At 39.9% G+C, this 19,289-nt stretch overlaps 3 protein-coding genes and 1 non-coding gene across 4 annotated transcripts; 2 read left to right on the top strand and 2 right to left on the bottom strand.

The window, feature by feature from the left end:
* Nucleotides 1-2: 2 nt before the first annotated feature.
* On the bottom strand, nt 3-5,782 carry LOC128359853 (sprouty-related, EVH1 domain-containing protein 1-like). The gene is made up of 6 exons (XM_053320176.1): nt 5,729-5,782; nt 4,499-4,558; nt 1,727-1,740; nt 533-702; nt 175-356; nt 3-68 (listed from the first exon to the last, which is right to left on the bottom strand). Exons 1-6 carry the CDS (start codon nt 5,780-5,782, stop codon nt 3-5), a joined length of 546 nt encoding a protein of 181 aa, XP_053176151.1.
* Nucleotides 4,255-4,326, top strand: trnap-agg (transfer RNA proline (anticodon AGG)). Its single transcript has one exon. It is a non-coding gene; the product is annotated as a tRNA-Pro (tRNA).
* Nucleotides 5,783-8,863: 3,081 nt separating the features above from the next.
* psmd8 (proteasome 26S subunit, non-ATPase 8) lies at nt 8,864-13,881 on the bottom strand. Its single transcript, XM_053320961.1, has 7 exons — nt 13,736-13,881; nt 12,171-12,243; nt 11,959-12,061; nt 11,696-11,861; nt 11,466-11,566; nt 10,850-10,961; nt 8,864-9,703 (listed from the first exon to the last, which is right to left on the bottom strand). Exons 1-7 carry the CDS (start codon nt 13,838-13,840, stop codon nt 9,566-9,568), a joined length of 798 nt encoding a protein of 265 aa, XP_053176936.1. The 5' UTR covers nt 13,841-13,881; the 3' UTR covers nt 8,864-9,565.
* Nucleotides 13,882-13,939: 58 nt separating this feature from the next.
* On the top strand, nt 13,940-16,677 carry nup88 (nucleoporin 88). Its single transcript, XM_053320960.1, has one exon. The coding sequence runs from the start codon at nt 14,218-14,220 to the stop codon at nt 16,369-16,371; it is 2,154 nt and encodes a 717-aa protein (XP_053176935.1). The 5' UTR covers nt 13,940-14,217; the 3' UTR covers nt 16,372-16,677.
* The last annotated feature ends 2,612 nt before the right edge of the window (nt 16,678-19,289 follow it).

The following is a 19,289-nucleotide window of genomic DNA, read 5'->3' as shown; positions in this document are numbered from 1 at the left end:
ACTCACAGCTTGTCCGTCATCTTCGGTGTCGGCCTCTTCTGGCGTGGAGGACGAGGGCGAGTCAGAGCCTTGGTAACATCAGAAAAGAGAAGATTTAAAATTTAAGCTTATCTGGATTTATTTTCACACACACAACTATAAACACAACTAAAGAAATCAGCTTTTAATTGTGGCTTTTGTTGTATCTGTACCTCTGTCGAGCTTGTCTATGACGGTCTGCAGCCCTTTCTCGAAGGAGATGGCATCGGCAGGACTCTGGAACGTAAGGCCAAACTTGCGATCCTCTACTCGCCAGTGATGGAAGATGGGGTTCACCTTGTTGTACACTAACCCCCTTTGCACTGCGCACTCCAACACTGGCTAAAAACCCAAAAATATAACATAAAAGGTTAGTTTATTGATGAAGATGTATCCCCTCTTTCCTTGAATCATGCCCACACCCCTCCTAAACATGTCATATGATCTACAAGTCTTTAGGTGGTGTTGAGGAGCAACGTGGCACCAAAGACAGCCATAACACACACGCACACACTCACTGCTCGATCTCGCAGCCTTTCTCCACGTATGATGTACTCTCTCCGCCCCCTGCCGTCGTGACTCCTCCCTTTACATATGACCACATGACTGAGGCCGCCACCTCCAAGCTGCACCCAACCGCCACTGGAGTCATCACGTGTCATCACCACTGCACGAACACGCACACTGTCAAAAAAAAAAAGGGGGTAGGGGTAAGGAATGGGATTAAATAACGTAATGATGATAAACATATATGCACATAAACACATACAGAGAGAGTTAAACACACCCACAATTACGCGCAAGAGTGCACATTCACATTCATTCAAGGTTGGAGAAAGAGTGCAAAAGAGCAATTTCCCAAAAAAATGTCAGTGCATGTGACTATTTATTAAAAAGGTGTGTTGAAGTGAAATATAATGATCATAAGTGACCTGATATGAGTGCCGCTGTTGCAACATGACAGCTTTAAAGCTTTAAAGGCATATCATTACATTGCTTAAATAGCCTAATAATCCATAGTCAGGTGATGGAGGTAAATCTAATTACAATTAGAATGTTGATGATGATGGTAAAGAAATGTGGACAATAATAATAATAATAATATATAATAACGTTGTTATTATAAATGAGAATATATAGGCTTAGTGAATATGTGGCTGGACTGACTGTAGGTTATATGACTAAAGGAACTATGAAAAAAAGGATAGCAAGAAAGAAAGAAAGCCAGCGTTTGAGGAGAGGAGGAGAGATATGGCCAAATGGGAGAATGGGAGGAGGAGGAGGAGGAGGAGGAGGGAGGAAGAATGAGTGTTTCCCAGATAGATGTATCAATGAACGCACCCATTCGCCATCAGAGGCACCGGCATTCTTGCAAAAAATGAAAAAAATAAAAATAAATAAATAAACCTTTGTCCTTCCTCTTCTTCACCAGTCGGCTGAATAATTCAGCACCGCAGTTCGACATGTGCATGTAATGCATGCACCGACGCGTGTTTTGTTATGTTATCTTTAAAAAATCTTATTTCCCCCCCAAAATCACACTACATTTTAATTGTTGCAATTATTTTCCCAGACGCCCCTTTTCTCCATTCCGCCCCTGCTGCACGCACTCATTAACACACCCTGATAATATGTTATATTTTTTATGAATGGGGATGGAGCAAGGCAAGGCAAAGGCAAGAGGCAAGACTGGGATCGACATCAGCACTGTGCGTTATTATTACTCGTTTCTTTTTTTTCATTCTTTCTCTTTCTTTCTGTCCTTCTTTCTTTCTTTCTTTCACTGGGCCCCTAAATACAATGCAATCGCGTGTGAGAAAAAAAAGGGAAGGAAAAAAGGAACGAGTGGGTGAGAGGATGGAGAGGAAACGAGAGAAAGATGGGGGGAGGGGGTCCGATTAGAAGGGAAGGAGCAGAGAGGAGGGGTGAGGATGAGAGAGAGAGAGAGAGAGAGAGAGAGAGAGAGAGAGAGAGAGAGAGAGAGAGAGAGAGGAGGAAAAAAAAATCACATTTCATTCATAAAGTTTGGCTTTAAAAATCATAATGAAACCCCGAGACACGTTGATAAAAATCACAACGCCTCCATCCCTCCCTCGTTTTACTGTAGCCATATCTTGAATGACGCGATGCTGGCCCCAAACTCGCCATATTTCGTCTTTTTTTTTTCTAACCCCCCCCCCCCCTTCACCACCACCACCACCCAACTACCCTCCTACCCCCCCATCCCCCCAACCATACATTTTACACATTGACTGATTTCGTGACTGTTTTTACCAATCGCTAACCACGCATTTAGTTTTGAATTGTTGCATAGCCTCCTGACTGATGCTTGTTTAACACACGATCTAATTGTTATCATTATCATTATTATTATTATTGTTATATCATACATTCTGTGCGTGTGGATATACTAGTGTGTTGCCAGTCGTCTAAAAGCACAGGTCCACATGTAGGTGGCTCAACATTTATCCCATATTGGCATGGATATATCGGAAATGGGGTGTATGCTGTTGATTCAAGACTACGTAATGGTGTTTTTATTCTCGGCAGCCTGCTAAATTATAGTGCACCGATTGTGATAATAGTGCATGATGTTGGATTGGTGTAACATTGATGGCGGTGGCGTTTTCTTTCTATCCGTTTTTTTTTTCTTTGGCGGATGGCTGAAGATAGATAGATAGATATATATATATGTGTGTGCAATGTTAAAAATGAAAATTTAAGGACTTACTCGCCCTCCATGGCTCGGTGTTGCCCGCCGCTTGCAGCAGCCCACCCCAGGGTCTCCTCTCTCTCTCTCTCTTTTTATCCTCCTTTCAGGAAACACTCACAGACTCACTCACATTCTCTCTCTATCTGCTCTCATTTTCCTAATCTTTCTCTCTCTCTTCCTCTCTCCCTCTCTCTCTCTCTCTCTCTCTCTCTCTCTGTCTCTCTCTCTTGCTCTCGCTCTCTCTCTCCCCCTCTCTCTGTATTTCTCTCTCCACCTTGATGTCGTTTCGGTGTATCAGGATAGGCTTGAGGTTGCAGCAGCCATTTTCCGCTGGCAGCATCCTCCCTCTCTCCCTCCCTCCCTCTCTCTCTCTCGCTCTCTCTCTCTCTCTCTACCTGCACTGTGCCAACACATCCGCACTAATCATTGACAGCATCGTGGCTTTAGATGGGCTATAGGGTTTGTCAGTGTAACCATGTGATTTTGAATTATTTAAATTGAGCACAGAGCTGTTGATAATATATAATATAGCCAATATTAAATATATGCCGTGACGTGGTGGGTAGATGAAAACCTGGGTAAACCATCAATGAACCCGCTTGAGCCTCTGATTATCACGGGGTAGACGTTTTCTAGAGGAAATATAGAAACTGTAGAAATAATAAAAAATGTTCATCCTTGCAATCACGTGTGTGTTTAAATTGCACATGCACAAGCCTGGCGTATTATTGTGTTCACATGTTTATTTTAGGCCTGTTTAATGTCTAACTGTATATTATATAGAAGCTTATAACACAAGAATGAAGCACAGCTGCTGCTGTATCCTATGGGATCCTGGAGTTGGTGGTTTCAGCACCATGGACAGCAACAGCGACCACCACCCAACCCCCTCCCCATTATTAAAAAAAACTAAAACAGGATCTCAGACTTTATAAAACAGCTTAATTTGGGGGATTAAACTATTGGTTCAATCATTACTATTGCACTATGTCTGCGACCCTCTGGCTAAGCACAAAATCTGATGTTACTTGGTGGTTCATTGAGAAAAATAAATAAAGTCAATGCAAATCAGTTAATTGGCGTCAGAGGCACCTTGTTGTATTGTTGTTTTAAGATATAAGCAGTAGACTATACATAGTGTAATACAGTGCATAACCTAGCTCTAAACGCTGCTTTCACTAGTTTGTTTAAAAGTACAACTACGTTTTAGACTACAGGAAGTAGCCTAAATAGTAGTGACAAATGTGCCATTGTCAAGGTAAGAGTATGGAAACTAAACCAGCATAACTCAAACAGTCAATAACACTAAGGAGTCACACAAATTTACGGTAGGTATCTAAATGTATACGGTAGTTATTAACACATGCCTACAGCGCATGCGCGTTAATGAAACGCATGGTGTTCAAATATACTTAAGTCATAAAGTAATAGTTCAAACTTTAGCAATAAACGCTATAGTGAAACAATACAAATAAAAAATGGCCATTCACTGAGACAGAAAGTGTTTGCCGGGTACACTAATTGGCTCGTTGGTCTAGGGGTATGATTCTCGCTTAGGGTGCGAGAGGTCCCGGGTTCAAATCCCGGACGAGCCCTGCTTTTCTTTTCTTTTCATTTATACTACAACATACTCCAAATAACTAAACAGTAGGCTGTTTCATAGGCACCCTCCGGTTATAATGATTGTCACTCCTTTTTTGTCCCTTTAAATTACAGATTATCCTGATTATCGGTGAAGGCCTGATTTAATAGTAGGCTAATACATACCGGGTAGACGTCAGATCCAGTCCAAGGTGTTGCTCCGGGGCTTCCAGTAAAGTCTACTCCCTAGGAACGCGACAACATAAAAATAAAAAATCTCTTTACGTGGATCAACAAAACAACACACTTTTATTTGCATGTTGTTGTCCCCTGCAGGCATGTTTTAGAGTTTATATAAAATAGTCTACCAATACAGGAATGTAAAAAAAATACTCCATTACAACTACAAGTAAAGGTCCTGTATGTAAAAATCTAATTTAGGTAAAAGTAGGCTACATAAGTATTAGCAGCAAAATGTATGTAAGTATTACAATAAAAGTACATAAGTATTATGAGTCATTTAGGCCTAGTAGCCTATACAGTATCACAGTAAAAGTAGTGGTTTGGTCCCTCTGACTGATTATTACATATGACATCATTAGATTATTAATAGTGAAGCATCAGTGTTAGAGCAGCATGTTACTGTTGTAGCTGCTGGAGGTGGAGCTAGTTTACACTACTTTATATCATAGACTGTATATGCTTTATATACAGTTAGGTAGTTACAGTTTCCAGTTGTAAAAAAAAACATGTAGATAATACTTGCATTTTGGATGTAAAATAGTCTTGTTGTAGTATCTTATTGAGTGGTGTCCACGAGCAACACAGCGGCTTGACTGGCACCTGCCACTCCAAATTCACTCACTGACTGTGAATGCCAACCAACTACACCAATTAAACCAGTAAATAATAATTAGTTACCATGGCAAATACATTAACAAATAAATATGCCCTGACTATTGGCCTACTGCTTTTACTTAGCGTGTTCAATACTTTTTTGCTGTGTCAATCCACTTTTGTCTACATAACTTGCATTTCTTGAGTTAATACCAAAGTCTGGTGAAAATTGAATCTGAATAGCCTTGGAAACATATTTACTGCATAAACACTGGACTTGTTTTCGCCTCGCTGTATGTTGTAATGTTTTAAATTAACGACCGTTGACCGTTGATGGACGTTTTATAACCAGTTTGTCAGTTAGACGTCTCCGCAGATCTTCTGTCAAACCAGTGCATGCAAGTTAGTTTTCTTACATAAATGATAATAAATATTACCATGTATATCTGCTTTTTGACAAGTTAAGCGACCTAAGTGGCGTTCATTTAATATGAGTTAGCTGAGGCTGTTTATTTAGTTATTTACCTTAACTTTGGCGTTAGCTAGTTAACCGTTACTTTTTACAACACATCTACTTACCGTTACTTGGTGTCCATCGTTGAACACAGTCTCATGATACTTGCTATACGGCATCGCCATTAGATTAACAAGTTATTAAGATAAAGACATCAACATTTAAAATGAATAGTTAGCATCTACTTTGAAATGGTTGGAAACGCAGAGGTAACGTCAGTCTGTACTACTGCCACTGATGCCTGTATTGATGTCTGTATTGCTAAATGATCATTATGGGAATATTATGCAAGTGATTCTCAAACTAGGGTCCAGGTACCCACAGGGGTCCCCAGCAAAAAGGAGGAATCATTTATTTTCACCATTATTCCATCCATCAGTAACACAATGGCAGAATGTATAGCTATGATGTGGTCATGGGTCAATACACTTCTTTCTGCAATAGAATATCTAAAAGCTAAATCTCATCAGATGGGAGACCCCTGAAGGAAAAAAGTGGGTCCTTGGTCTATCCAGCTATCCTAAACCCTAAACTTGGTGATGTGTATTTGGGACCCTTTTACAAACATTTGACTCACAAGGAAGGAGGTAGTGAAAAGTTACGTCTAGGATAATAATTACGTATTTTATATGTTTGTGATGCCCTATTTTTTCTGTAATCATATTAATATTTTCACCCCTAATTTTGCTAAGCTCTGGCCAAAATGACCCTAAAACTGCTCAAAATTTTGGTACTGTACCATCTACATATATACAGATATACATCTGGACTAAAATCAAAGTTTATATTCTTGCACCACCTTTGTATATATGATTAAAGGCTAGTGTTCTTTTTTTAAATTCTTGGTAACAAATAACATGAAAAACCAACAGTGGGGTTTGCATACATAGGCTGAATGCATTAGTAGGATCAGTTCATTTTTGGTTTCAGTCTTTTCATGAGATTTTTTAACAATAAAACAAATATAGAATATAACCAGACTTACTTATGTCACACATATTTTGCAGAAAAGTTGAATAAGACAGGATGGGTACTCGGCAGTCGACGAAGGGGAAACAGCAGGACAAGCATCCATTCGATCAGGACACAGAAGAAGTGGCTCTGAAAAAGGAGACTGATGAGAGCAGCTTTGCAAAGTTACCCGCTCCCATCAGTCCAAATGACTTAAACCACGGCACTGCCACCGCTAGTCAAGGCCTGACTAAACTTAGAAAACATTCAGTGGACCCCAGCAATGGCAAACAAGAAATATTCAACAGGATGCACCAAGTTCCTGCTGTCAATGTCCCTCGAAACAGAGAAAAGGGTATTCTCACTACTGACAACATCTCAAAGCACATCTGTCCTCCAAAACCTGAAGATCAAACCACCAATATTACTGCAGACTCACAGGTGCTCCATATAGACGCCCCAGTTCAGGTAGAGTGCAGGTGAGCTGAATTCTTTGTATGTATAAAAATATAATTTATACATTACTCACAAAAATATTACGGTGATTTAAGAAATGTTGATCTGTATTCAGAGTTTTCCTGAACCTCTTAAAGATCCTGCCCTTTCTTAACACACAAGGCCAGATGTGTATTCATTCTTTAATATGTAGTGCTTCATAGTGTGACTACTTGTTAACCCATTGACTAATTTCAACTGTCTCAGATAACTACATTTAAATATAAATTAAATCATGTTTAATAATTCACACAATAGCCTACTACTGCTCTGTATCAAAAGTGTCAGATAGATAGTTTAGTATGTTTTAAGTTTAGTATTAAGTTATGTAAGTATAGCATCAAATAGAAATAGTCAAGAAAAGGTACAAAAGTTGTTCTAATAAATAAATGTATATTAATGTATTGAATAATAATAAAATACAAACAATGTGCCAGTAAAAGTGTACTGCAGTATCTTAAAAAATATCTAAAAGACATTACACCCTCAAAAAATCTGTGTACACTATCAAATTAACTTAAATCTGCTACCAGCATTAAGAGTAGAAAGCAATAAGAGATGTTCCTTCCTGCATCTAATATGCAAGCATCTGTGTGTTTGTACCTACAGTGAGGTGGTCAGAGATGTAACTGCAGAAAACTTAGTCAGCAAAGATGCAGAGGTGAAGATGAAACCTACAGAGCCACCGAACCATTCAACACAATTGTCAAATCAACCAAATATTCAGGTGAGCAACGAGGAAAATGCTTCACAAGATCCCGGCTTGAACCACAGCAACCTCCCCAACATGATATCAGTGAACTATCAATACTGCTTCAGGGACAAATCAGAAGCAAGTCGTGCTAATGCTGCCAAAATGAGGCTGAGGCAGAAACTAGAAATTAAGAAATTAAAGGCTCAGCCACAAGATGGCAGTAAAAACTCCCAGCAAACAGCTGAGGAAAGTGTCACTGTGCAGGAGATTCCACAGCAGCAAGGTTGCACTGCCACGAGAGCCAAGAAACACAGAAAGCTTCAACACAATAAAGTTGACTGTGACACCAGTGTGAAAGCACCAGAACCACAGAACCCAGTAGCCACCCTAAATATCACTGCCACTCATCACCCGACAGACGCAATTGTCAAATCAGGACTCCAGGGTCAACATAAGGTTTCCCAAACTCAAGATACTGCTGTCAATCCAAAGAAAAAATGCACATTCACTGAATTCAATCAAAACCAACCAAAGGGGAATGCAGGAAATGTCGCCATGGAAGAAAACATGAATGGGAACAATGGACATGCAGGAAAAGAAGAAAGACCGGACACAGATTTCACCCCTACCCAAAATCTTGAACATAAAGTCCATGCTGAAGGTCGCTGGCACCCGTTCACAGTGAATCAGTTCTGTCCCCGAAAAGCACGCCGCCATCATAACCACGGGACAGGTTTACATCAATCAAATGTCCAAAAGTGGTGAGCTACACATCACATTTAAAGCTATTTCAATTCACATAGTACACAATCTGAGGTCTACAAAGTAACTCTTTTACATTCAGTAAATAACTTTTTTTTCCCCCCAGGTTTGATGAACATCCAAACTACCTCTGTGAGCCTCCTTGGGTCCCCACAGCACTGAGAGACACACAGGAGGAGAGAGGGGATTCCCACCAATGATAGAAAACGTTTGTAATAATCTTTATGTATTAAAAATGACATGTAGCATCAGTAAGTTATAGTCGACGTGTAAAAAAACAAAGACAAAAACTGAAACGCACAGTCATTCAAAAAAAGTTTATTTTCTGAATCGTTTATTGCAGACAAAGATTTGCATTGTAAGACTAACTGGATTACAAACCGTCTGGGGGCAGGGGCATTTAGAAAACACTCACAAAACTTCAATTGGCAATTCTGTTGGTTGCTAGGATACAAGGCAAGGGCAATACGTTTCCTGTGAGCTCCGCCGAGTTTAAAATGAACTTTTTATTATAAAAAAAGAATTTGCTGAAATTTGAAATTGGGGGGGGTAAAACATGTTTTGGTTTGACACAGAAATGCAAAGTCACAGGTTTGTGATTATAACTGGAGATGAGAGTTTCTTAAATTTACTAGCTGGACTTGAGTAGGGCTCTTTTTTTCGTCGTGGAATGACCCTTAAAAGGCAAAGAGTTGGACATATATCTTGGATCATTAACTAACATTTAAACCCTTTAATATCTTTAATAAAAAGGTAGATATAGACTGTTCACCTCTTAGTACCCCCACATTTTTTAATAAGTGAAAAAAAGAAAAACACCACAAAATAAATGTTCATTGATTTATAATGTATTGACAATAAGTGAGCCACTGTGGCAATAAATGAAGTTATATCCCTCAACAAAGGAAAACTGCATTCGAGCTGACTGGATGTATACTGGATCAGTGGCGTGTGTGTGTGTGTGTCTGTTCATGGTCGAGTGTGTTTTCCTGGGGTTGGATTACACAATCATTTCCAGCTGTCGTGCATATTCGATGACCTGTTGTGCCAGCTCTGTGGAGGGGATGTTCACCTCTTCTGTCCGCTGCTGTTGATTGGTGAAAGAGTAATAGTTGTCTGGACTCAAAGTCCATCCCCTCTGAAATTAAAAAGGGGAAAAAAACAACAGATTTGGTGATTTTACTCCTTGTACGCAAAGATCTTGGAGAAAATATTGTTTATATTTTGTAAATAAAGAATATGAAGAATAGGTAAACTACCATTACAGTCATTGACGGGCTGTCTTAAATGTAGTTTTTGATATTAAAGGTCTAAAAATGTCTGACATTGTAGGAGTTAGGGCATTATATTTGATTTGAGCTGGAGCAGAGTGAATGAGTGTCATCATTATTATTTTTTGATTATTTTACATAACCAACCAATCAACTTATTCATTAAAAGTAAAAAAAATAGTCAGTAGTTGGAACTATAATGAAACTAATCATTGGTTGGGTTGGAGTCCTAAATTACTTCATTAATTAGCTCCATTTCAACCTGCTACAACAGTAAAATCCTGCTTTTGCATTATTACGTCTCAGTAAGGTCTTAAAATCATTACATTTGTTATTAAAAACGTGCAAATGCCCTGAGTGGGTATCGTTTAAAAAAATGACGATACCAGTAGCAATCCAAGTACCCTTAAAATGATACCGATACCAACTGAGTACTTCATTCAATACCTATTACACATTTAGTGCACTCACTTTTATCCGGTGTAACAGGTGTGCAGTGGAGCCACACTTTACAGTGTTTAGGTGGCATCTTGGCTGCTGAACTGCTAAGTGCACTAACTCAAATTCACCACGACTTCACTACCACAGACAGGTTGTAGCTGCTGTGGCAGTGGTCCAATCACACGGTGCGTTAAATCGAAGAACACTTGTGTTGATTGGCTGTGAACAAATCCAAATAGTCATATTTTGTAGCTCTGGGTGCAAAAAGCATCGATTGTAGGTATCATTTGACAGGAGACATTTTGATACTGCTTGGTATTTTGGTTAATACCTTAAAAAAGGACTGAGTATTGATACCTACCTTTAAATACAGTGTATCAATAAAAAACAATGAACGAAGCCATAAATGCCATCCTACGTTAGATTTGGACTTATCACAGAATGGTGCTTTAAAACCATTTCTTCAATTCGATTTTTTTCCTTCATAAAGTCTAGATTTTTTTTTCTTTTAATATCTGCATACTGCGCAAAATGAGACCCAAGTTTTCTCCCCAAATGAAAAATATACACACCTTCTTGGCGTAGTCTGTCATCTTTTTGGGGGAACTGAAGAAAAGCACACGAGTGGCTTCGCTGAACTGGATCTGCTCGTACGCTTTCTCTATGCAACCGGCAATCTCGTCACTGCAATTCAAACAGTTGAAGTTTTTTAATATAGTTATCTTTCAAAGATTTAATGTCATAAAATAAACAATGAGGTGTCCCGATACATTAAAATATCTGATGATGTTGTTTCCATATCGAGACAACTTACAGGAAGAAAGAAAGGGGAGGATGTGTTTATACTGACATCCATTTTAGCTGTTTTGGTCAATGAATGGAGTAAGATAGTAAAATAACATTATAAAGTAAAATGTTGGTACTGTAGTTGCTTGCAGCTTAATATACAGTTTTCATGAACTACAGCAAGCCAATCATGTGCTACTATTTTCCATTGACAGTATTATATAAACCAAATTTTAAAACCACAAGATGCACTGAGATTTAAAAACAAATCTAAAAGAAAAACAGAATTACTTTCTTTGGGGAAACAAACAACAGCATTTGTTATGAAGCATGCAGAGGGGACTGCATCAATGAAACAAGCGTAGCAATTATAGTAGGCATAGTTACCATATTGATTCTTACCGAATAGTGTCAAGCAGAATATCTATAAAAAAGGTGTAGCTCTCAGCAGGAATGTTTCCTTTGGCAAGAAATACCTTGTTGTAGCTTCCCTCCATCAAGTACTGAAAAGACCACAAGAGGATATAAAACGTTAAAGTGGAATTTAATTTACACCTGGTAACCACACAATAATATAATGCAATATATAAACCCTGATATTTGTGCTTTTGTCTAGGGTTCAATTTCAGCACCTGCTCCAAGGACACTGGGTGCCTGATGTAAACGTTGGTCTGAATATCTCGTGCACTCAGCCTCTCGAGTTCTGTGTGAAACTCAGACACGCGGTTCTGTGAGAGCAGGAAGAGCAGGTTCAGCCCCAGTAACTGGTGCATGTATGCAGATTCAGGTAGCTCCTCCCTAAATGACAAAGAACACGAGAGAGGGATGTTCAGAGAGCAATCCAGTGAGTACTATACAAAACAAATTACACTATACAAGAAATTAGGTCAATTACTTGTAGTCGAAGTAGTAACATTTTAGCTGGGCCATGTATCGCTCAAAGGAGGGGATGTCTTTCTTGAGGATGCTCCACAAGGCTCCGATTTCAAGGACATCGCCTGAAACACAGACACAGTTCTGTTTGGTAAATGGCGACTTTGGTGGCAAAAACTTATCAGTGATTAATGAATAAATAAAAAATAAAATAAAATTTCCATCACTACTTACGAGCTAAAATGAGCTGCTGCTTGGTGAGAGCGGACCCACTGGTAGGTAAAAAGTTCAGCTCCAGTAATGAAATCTGTAAAGAGAAATTTGTGAATTACATCCCAATCTGTACTCACATTCTTACATGTTGACAATAATCTTTCATAAACATCAAACGAGAAGTCAGCTCTAACTTTAGCTGCGACAACACTGGGTATATGAAAAAAAACAACAACAACATACACAATATGGTTTCAAATTTACTAATACTCTCAAGTGATATTGGTATTGCTTTTAAGTAAAAATCAATTGAACTTTATTTGTATAGCACTTATCATACATGGCTGTATAACAAAGTGCTTTAAATAGTAAAAAACAAACAATAAAGACTCAAAAACAGGAACTGAGGAAACGCTATCATAACGCTCATGAATCTGCAATGAGGAAACCCCAGAGGCTGGATAAAACATGTTTTTAAAAAAATTAAGAATATCCAAAGAAAAAAAGGTTATAAAAGCTAATAAAGAAATAATTTAATAGCTATAAAATAAAGTGGGTACAGGTGGGAAACAGTCAGGAAATAAAATAGAATAAAAACAGATAGTCCACATAGTAAAACAGGGGGGAAATAATGTACAATGCCCCACTGTGGGACTAATAAAGCAATATCTTATCTTATTAAGGTTTAAAACTACTAATACTAGAGTGATAATGAAGTTGCTCTTCAGTAAAAATGAAGCATAACAAAGACACAGAAAGTCCTGGCATTATCTCATGTTTCAAATATTTATTTTGGACGCTAACTGTCAGTTTAAATAGTCTGAGATCTTTAAAAAAAACCTACTTAAAACATTTCTTTTTAACAGAACCTTACTGCTTTTATGCTCATATTTTTATGATTTTTTTTTAATCTGGCTTTTAAATTGATGCTTATACACTGTAGCACTTTGAGATCTGCTTAAAATGTAAAGTGTGTAACAAATAAAATGTATTATTATTATTATTATTATTATTATTATTATTATTACTGTATGTCAAAACTGTCAATGGTTTACACTAAACTAAAAAAGGTACTAAAAGATAAATAAGTCACTACAATGAAAAGGAAAAAATCAGGAAATAAAATAGAATAAACACAGATAATCTAAGAGGTAAAACAGGCAAATTAAGCATAACAAGGACACACAAAATATTGGCATTACTCGTTTATTTTTGGATGCCAATTGCAGGTTTAAACTACTGATTGTAAATGTCAAAAACTGTCAATGCATTGAATTAGCTGGACAATGAATTCGCAACCAATACATTAACATTAGAGACACTGTTTATTTCCGGAAACATAGAACAAGAAAATCCTGAAAGAAAGAAATCATAAACACTGCCATGAATTTAACAGTTTGTCCCTACATTATATGATATTATCATTTCTATTAAGTCAACACACAGCGTTTAAACCCTTACTAGCCGAAGTTAGCACGGTTAGCTTTACGTGAGCTAACAGCGCTAACGAAGACTAGCCTTTATTAAAAACATACAGAGTTCCTTTTCCTCGATTTCGTGAAAGTAAAATAGACGAATCGATGTACCTTAAGTTTGGTCAGGAGGTCTCCACATTTACTCAGGCTGGGGTTTTTCTTGTTCCACTCTGTTTTCAGTGTCTCATATAAACCTGCAGTCTCTTTCAGCGCCATGGTGATTCTGCAAAATATGCACGACACCGGTCACCGGAATACGTTAAATTCAACTGTCGTTAGAACCTAGAACTCTCGCGTTGCTGTGGGCTTCTGGTGCGTTCCTGTTGCACTCGGATGTTGGAATTTTCGAGTTCCCAGTCGGTAATTTCAACTGGAACGCCACATGAATTGCCAAAATACAACAACATACGTTTGTATCAACTGGTATTTCTATCAACAACAAACCTGGCTAGAACTGGCTTTCTGACCGATAACTGGAAAGAATCAAACTCGAGTGTGACGTAATTCCCAGCTCCGTCTTCCAACTTCCGAGGTTACAGGAACATAGCACGTCTCCTCCATAGTTTTCACTCTGACGCATACAGTGAGTCAAGATGGCGGCGTTCAGCGCGGAGCAATGGCTGAATGAGCTACCAAACCATATAATCTTCAAAAAACTACGCGAGAAGTTGGACTCTGAAGTCAGCTCGAATGAAAGAGAGGTCGTTAAGAACCTCACCTTCTGCCTCGGCGGGGATTTCTTTGTATGGGACGACGTAGACCGCGTTTTTTACACGACTAATCTGCGGCAGTTGAACTCGGAGAGTCGGTTAAGCGGGAACCAGCAGCACCACCAGACCTTACTGTGTACCAGCCCGCCGCGCTTCGACGTGCACCAGCTGTTGCTCAGCCCGACCCAGCAGCATGTGGCGCTGGTAGGACAACGCGGGGTGTCGGTGCTTGAACTGCCGCAGCGATGGGGGAAGAGATCCGAGTTTGAGGGAGGCCGGATCGACATCAGCTGCAAGACCACGCCGGTGGCAGAGCGCTTCTTCACCAGCTCGCCGTCGGTGACTCTGCGCCAGGCGGCCTGGTACCCGAGCGAGACAGACGAGCCACATCTAGTACTGCTCACATCCGACAACACCATTAGGTTTTATGGGTTAAAGTCGCCTCAAACGCCGGCCAAGCTGATGTCCGTGTCGCAGTCTGAGGATGACAGCAGCGTCCGTCCTCCGGCCCGCTCCTACGCCGCCTCTCTGGGGGAAATAGCGGTGGCGTTTGACTTCGGATCGGTGTCCTCCGCCCCTCGGCAGCTGGCAGCACAGTCCTCCAAAGAGCAGCAGTTTTACCCTCTGTACATCCTCTACGAAAATGGGGAAACCTATCTGTCCTACACGAGTCAGTTCAACGGACTGAATGTAAGTAAACTCGTCGGACCCCTCCCCATGTATCCCGCAGCAGAGGACAACTATGGCTATGATGCTTGTGCCATCCTCTGCCTGCCTTGTGTGCCCAGCATCTTGGTCATTGCCACTGAAACAGGCACTCTGTATCACTGTGTTGTGCTGGAGTCTGAAGAAGAGGAAGAGGTGAAGTGGATCCGAGGCACAGAGGCAATACCAGCTCTGTATGTCTTTGAGTGTGTCGAACTAGAGCTCACCCTCAAAGTAGCCACAGGTGAGGACGAAGACGCTCAAGAGTTTGATTTCACCTGCCCAATCAGACTGCACAGAGATGCCCTGTGTCAGCACAGGTATCACTGCACCCACGAAGCAGGAGTGCACAGCGTGGGGCTTATCTGGGTCAACAAGCTCCAAAAGTTTCTGGGTTCAGGCGAGGAGGATAAGGACAGTCTGCATGAGCTGGCAACTGAGAAGCGCTGCATCGTAGAGCACATCCTTTGCACCCGACCGCTTCTCACCAGTCAGTCAGCTCCGGTTCGAGGCTTTCTGATTGTATCTGATCTCTCCTTGGGTGCCACCATGCTCTGCATCACCAACACCTATGAGTGCATCCTGCTGCCCCTCCTGAGCTCCATTCGCCCCCCGTCCCCTCCTCTGCTCTGTTCCCACCCGGGCGCAGGCTCTGTTAGCTCCCCGCTGCGTGGGTTGGCTGACGACTCCTTCGAACAGCACATTCGCAACATCTTGGCACGTAGCTCCACCAATCCCCTTGTACTTAAAGCCGGGGACAAGGACACGTCACCACCGCCTCCGGAGTGCCTGCAGCTCCTCAGCAGGGCCACACAGGTGTTTCGTGAAGAGTACATCCTGAAGCAGGACATGGCCCGTGAAGAGATGCAGAGGAGGGTAAAACTTCTGACTGGCCAGAAGAACAAACAGCTGGAAGAGATGAGTCTGTGCAGGGAGGAGAGGAAGAGTCTGACAGAGGCAGCAGAGAGACTGGCCGATAAGTACGAAGATGCAAAATATCGCCAGGAAACCATCATGAAGAAGGTTAAAAAAGTGTTGGGCAGCTTACAAAGCCAACTGCCTATACTGTCAAACAGTGAGAAGGATATGAAGAAGGAGCTGCAGACCATCAGTGATCAGCTGAAACTTTTGGACAACTGCATCAAACAGGTGAACATGAAGATGGAATACCAGAAGACACAAGTGAACAAGGATGTGCCTGCAGCCCGGACGACTGTCTCACTCAACGCCCAGCAGAAGAAGGTTGTTCAAGATGTTCTTAAAGAGCAAGGACAGCAAATTGGTGACATGATGAAGCAGATTAAAGACATCAAAAACCATTTCAGTTTCTAAAAACTGCAGAAAACTGTAAATATACTGTTGTAAAATAAGTGGGGAAACATTTTCAAATGCTCTTCTGAATGCAGTCAGTGCTTAAATCTGCCTTCTTTGATACATGTTTGTCTCAAACAGCAGGTTTGCCTTCGGGTCTGTTTAACAGTTTGATTATTTTTTTACGCCTGTGTTTCTGAATGTTAAGGTTTGATTGGATGACCTAGTCAGAGCACATTATGCCATGTACAGGCAGGTAAAAGTAGAAATATTTTGAACCAAGATGGTCTACTCACTTTGGAATAAATAATAAACTCTATAAAGATCTCTAACTGTCTCCACTCATTTGTGACTAAATATATCCACTTTAAGATATTTGATTATGAAGTGTGACTATAAGTGAGCAGATTTAATTCCAAAAACATACTAGAATAAAATTTATAAAATATACCAAATGATAAAGTAGAAAAACAGGGGCTTAAAGGATAGTTTCATCTACCCTACAGTCCAAAGTATGGACACGCCCTCTCATTCATTTAAACAAGAAAGTATGTCCAAACTTTTGAAATATTGTAAATTGAAAGAGTTATTGCTAGCTGTAATTATTCCTGAAAAGATCTCTATAATACAACTCCAAACGTGTAAACCCACAGTCCTTGGTTGCAGCTCTGTGCATTATAAATTCTGTAAATTATAAAAGTTCACCTAAAGCTATTATGAAGCTTCAGCTTTTCATAATTGATCATAGATTTTGGCAAAACTTTATGACTATCTTGCAAAAAATTAATATTTTATGTGGAATATGATCCAAAGTCGTAACACAAAGAGGGAAATTAATACTAAGATGAAATATTTTGAAAGATCCCCACTTTGACTAGCACAGACTGCTGAAATCTCTTATTAGTTTTAATAAGAGGTTGTGGCTTTTAACCAGGGTTAGGAAGGTTACTTTGGAAATGTAATAGGTTACAGATTACTAGTTACACTATTTAAAATGCAATAAGTAATGTAACTATTTCACTTACTTAATTGAAGTAACATAGTATAGTATATTTGATTACTTTTCTAATTTTCTAACAATTGTTTTTAACTTTTAGGCTAAGTGTACCCATTAAGCACCAAAATCTAAGTTCAGGTGTTTTTCATGTATACTGACATGATTTATAAGAGAGACCATTATAAAGCAAGATTTATCTCTCATTTGAAAATGTATTCATTAGTTCATGTAGATTTTGGAATATAAAATAAAGATATTTGATGAAAAAAAGTCAAAAGTCTGGCATGGGCTGAATTGGTACTGTGACACCATTTAAGCCCATGTCATGATTTATTTACAAAATATGAAAAAAATACAGATTTCAAAGAAGTAAAAACAGCAATATATGTATTCATTAACATGTTTAATATTTTTAAAATGGGAAAATCCTGCTCCTGAGCAAAATCTTAGGTGGGGCTGACATTAACCCCCTTTGTAATCATCAACATTTTCATAAGTAGCTCATTTGTATACACATTTTTTTCTCAGTAACTGTAACGGATTACAGTTACATTTATTTAGTAATTAAATTATATAATGCTGTTACATCTAACTAGTTACTCCCAACACTGCTTTTAACCCACACCAGCATAAACAGGATAGACAATTACAACAACCAGTAACTGTACAGATGAGCATGAGAAGCTGTCCTTAAATGCACACAGCCGCATGCATCCATTCTGATTTTTGGTATCTCCAGTTAGCCAGTTTCAGTGTAAGGTTGCCTGGAGTCCTGTATCCACCAGATGTCACCCCTCTCCAGAAGCTGACCTCAGTTTTCTTCCACCGCAGGTTTCTCAAGTGAGGAATTCCCCATGTAAACACAGAATGACGTACCTGGAGACCCCGTTTTTGTTGAGTAAGCTTCATTGTTGGGGATGCCTTGGGTGTTGGTGGGGTTCCCCCTAGTTGTAGTGTAGACCTGCCTGTGAGTTCCAGCCCATTGCTATGGCAACACTTGTTTTTCTTGATCCTAACAAACTTAAATATTGAGATGGTGTATGACTCAGCTCAGCCTAATTATACAAGAGGCGGGCATTGTTCAAACTGCCATGGGGATTTTTTATTCTACCCTCTAAGATGGTGACGTTGGCAGTGAAAGTGTAAAAAGTGTTAAATACACAAGAATCCAGCACAGCTTCCACTTCTAAATCAAGAAACAAGATCTCCATCATAACATCTGGGCTGTCTTCTGTACATTTTGTCACATAACATGGCTTTTATCCCCATTTTACCTCCCTCTTTTCTCTTTCACCCACATGTAAATACACAGGGTGTGGCATACTTGCAGTCCTAGCCAAGGAACAGCCCCAAAAGAGGGGGGGGTGGATGTTGTTGAAGTTTTGCAGAAAAGGTACAGTGTCTAGATCCTGTGCAATGAGCCCGAGGAAACTTAACGGACCCCTAGGAAAGGAGATATTAATAACTCTCAGGCCAACCCACCACATTCTTCATATGTGAGTCACTGTAAAAAAAAAAAAAAAAAAAAAAACAGAGAGCAAGGGAGGAAAGGACTGGATTGCCTCTGTTTCTCATTTGTGTTTCTTTCCATCATGGAGTAGTGGAATAAGGGAGGCGGATAGGCCACCCCCTTCTCCTTGTGCGAACCTTGAAAGCGTTATGTGAAACACACACACACACACACTAAGGTCCACACGGGACACGTACTTGCCATTACATCAAATAGTTTACACAGTATTCAAAAAAACAAAAAAGATGTACAGACAAGCTAGTGAGAAAGTGAGTGTTGAGCTAAAGAAAGGGGATGAATGGAAATAGACTGTATTTAAGTGTGTGTCAGAGGCAGGGAGAATACCTCAGATGGTGGGAATGAGAAAGGGAGAGAGCCTTGGAAAATGGTGGTATGGAGACTTGGCAGAGAGGAGAGAGTGAGTCACTGTTT

The sequence above is a fragment of the Scomber japonicus genome, chromosome 6 (assembly GCF_027409825.1).
Source record: "Scomber japonicus isolate fScoJap1 chromosome 6, fScoJap1.pri, whole genome shotgun sequence".
Taxonomy (NCBI): domain Eukaryota; kingdom Metazoa; phylum Chordata; class Actinopteri; order Scombriformes; family Scombridae; genus Scomber; species Scomber japonicus.
The sequence above is the reverse complement of the archived record's forward strand: the minus strand, read 5'-3'. Positions and strand labels throughout refer to the sequence as shown.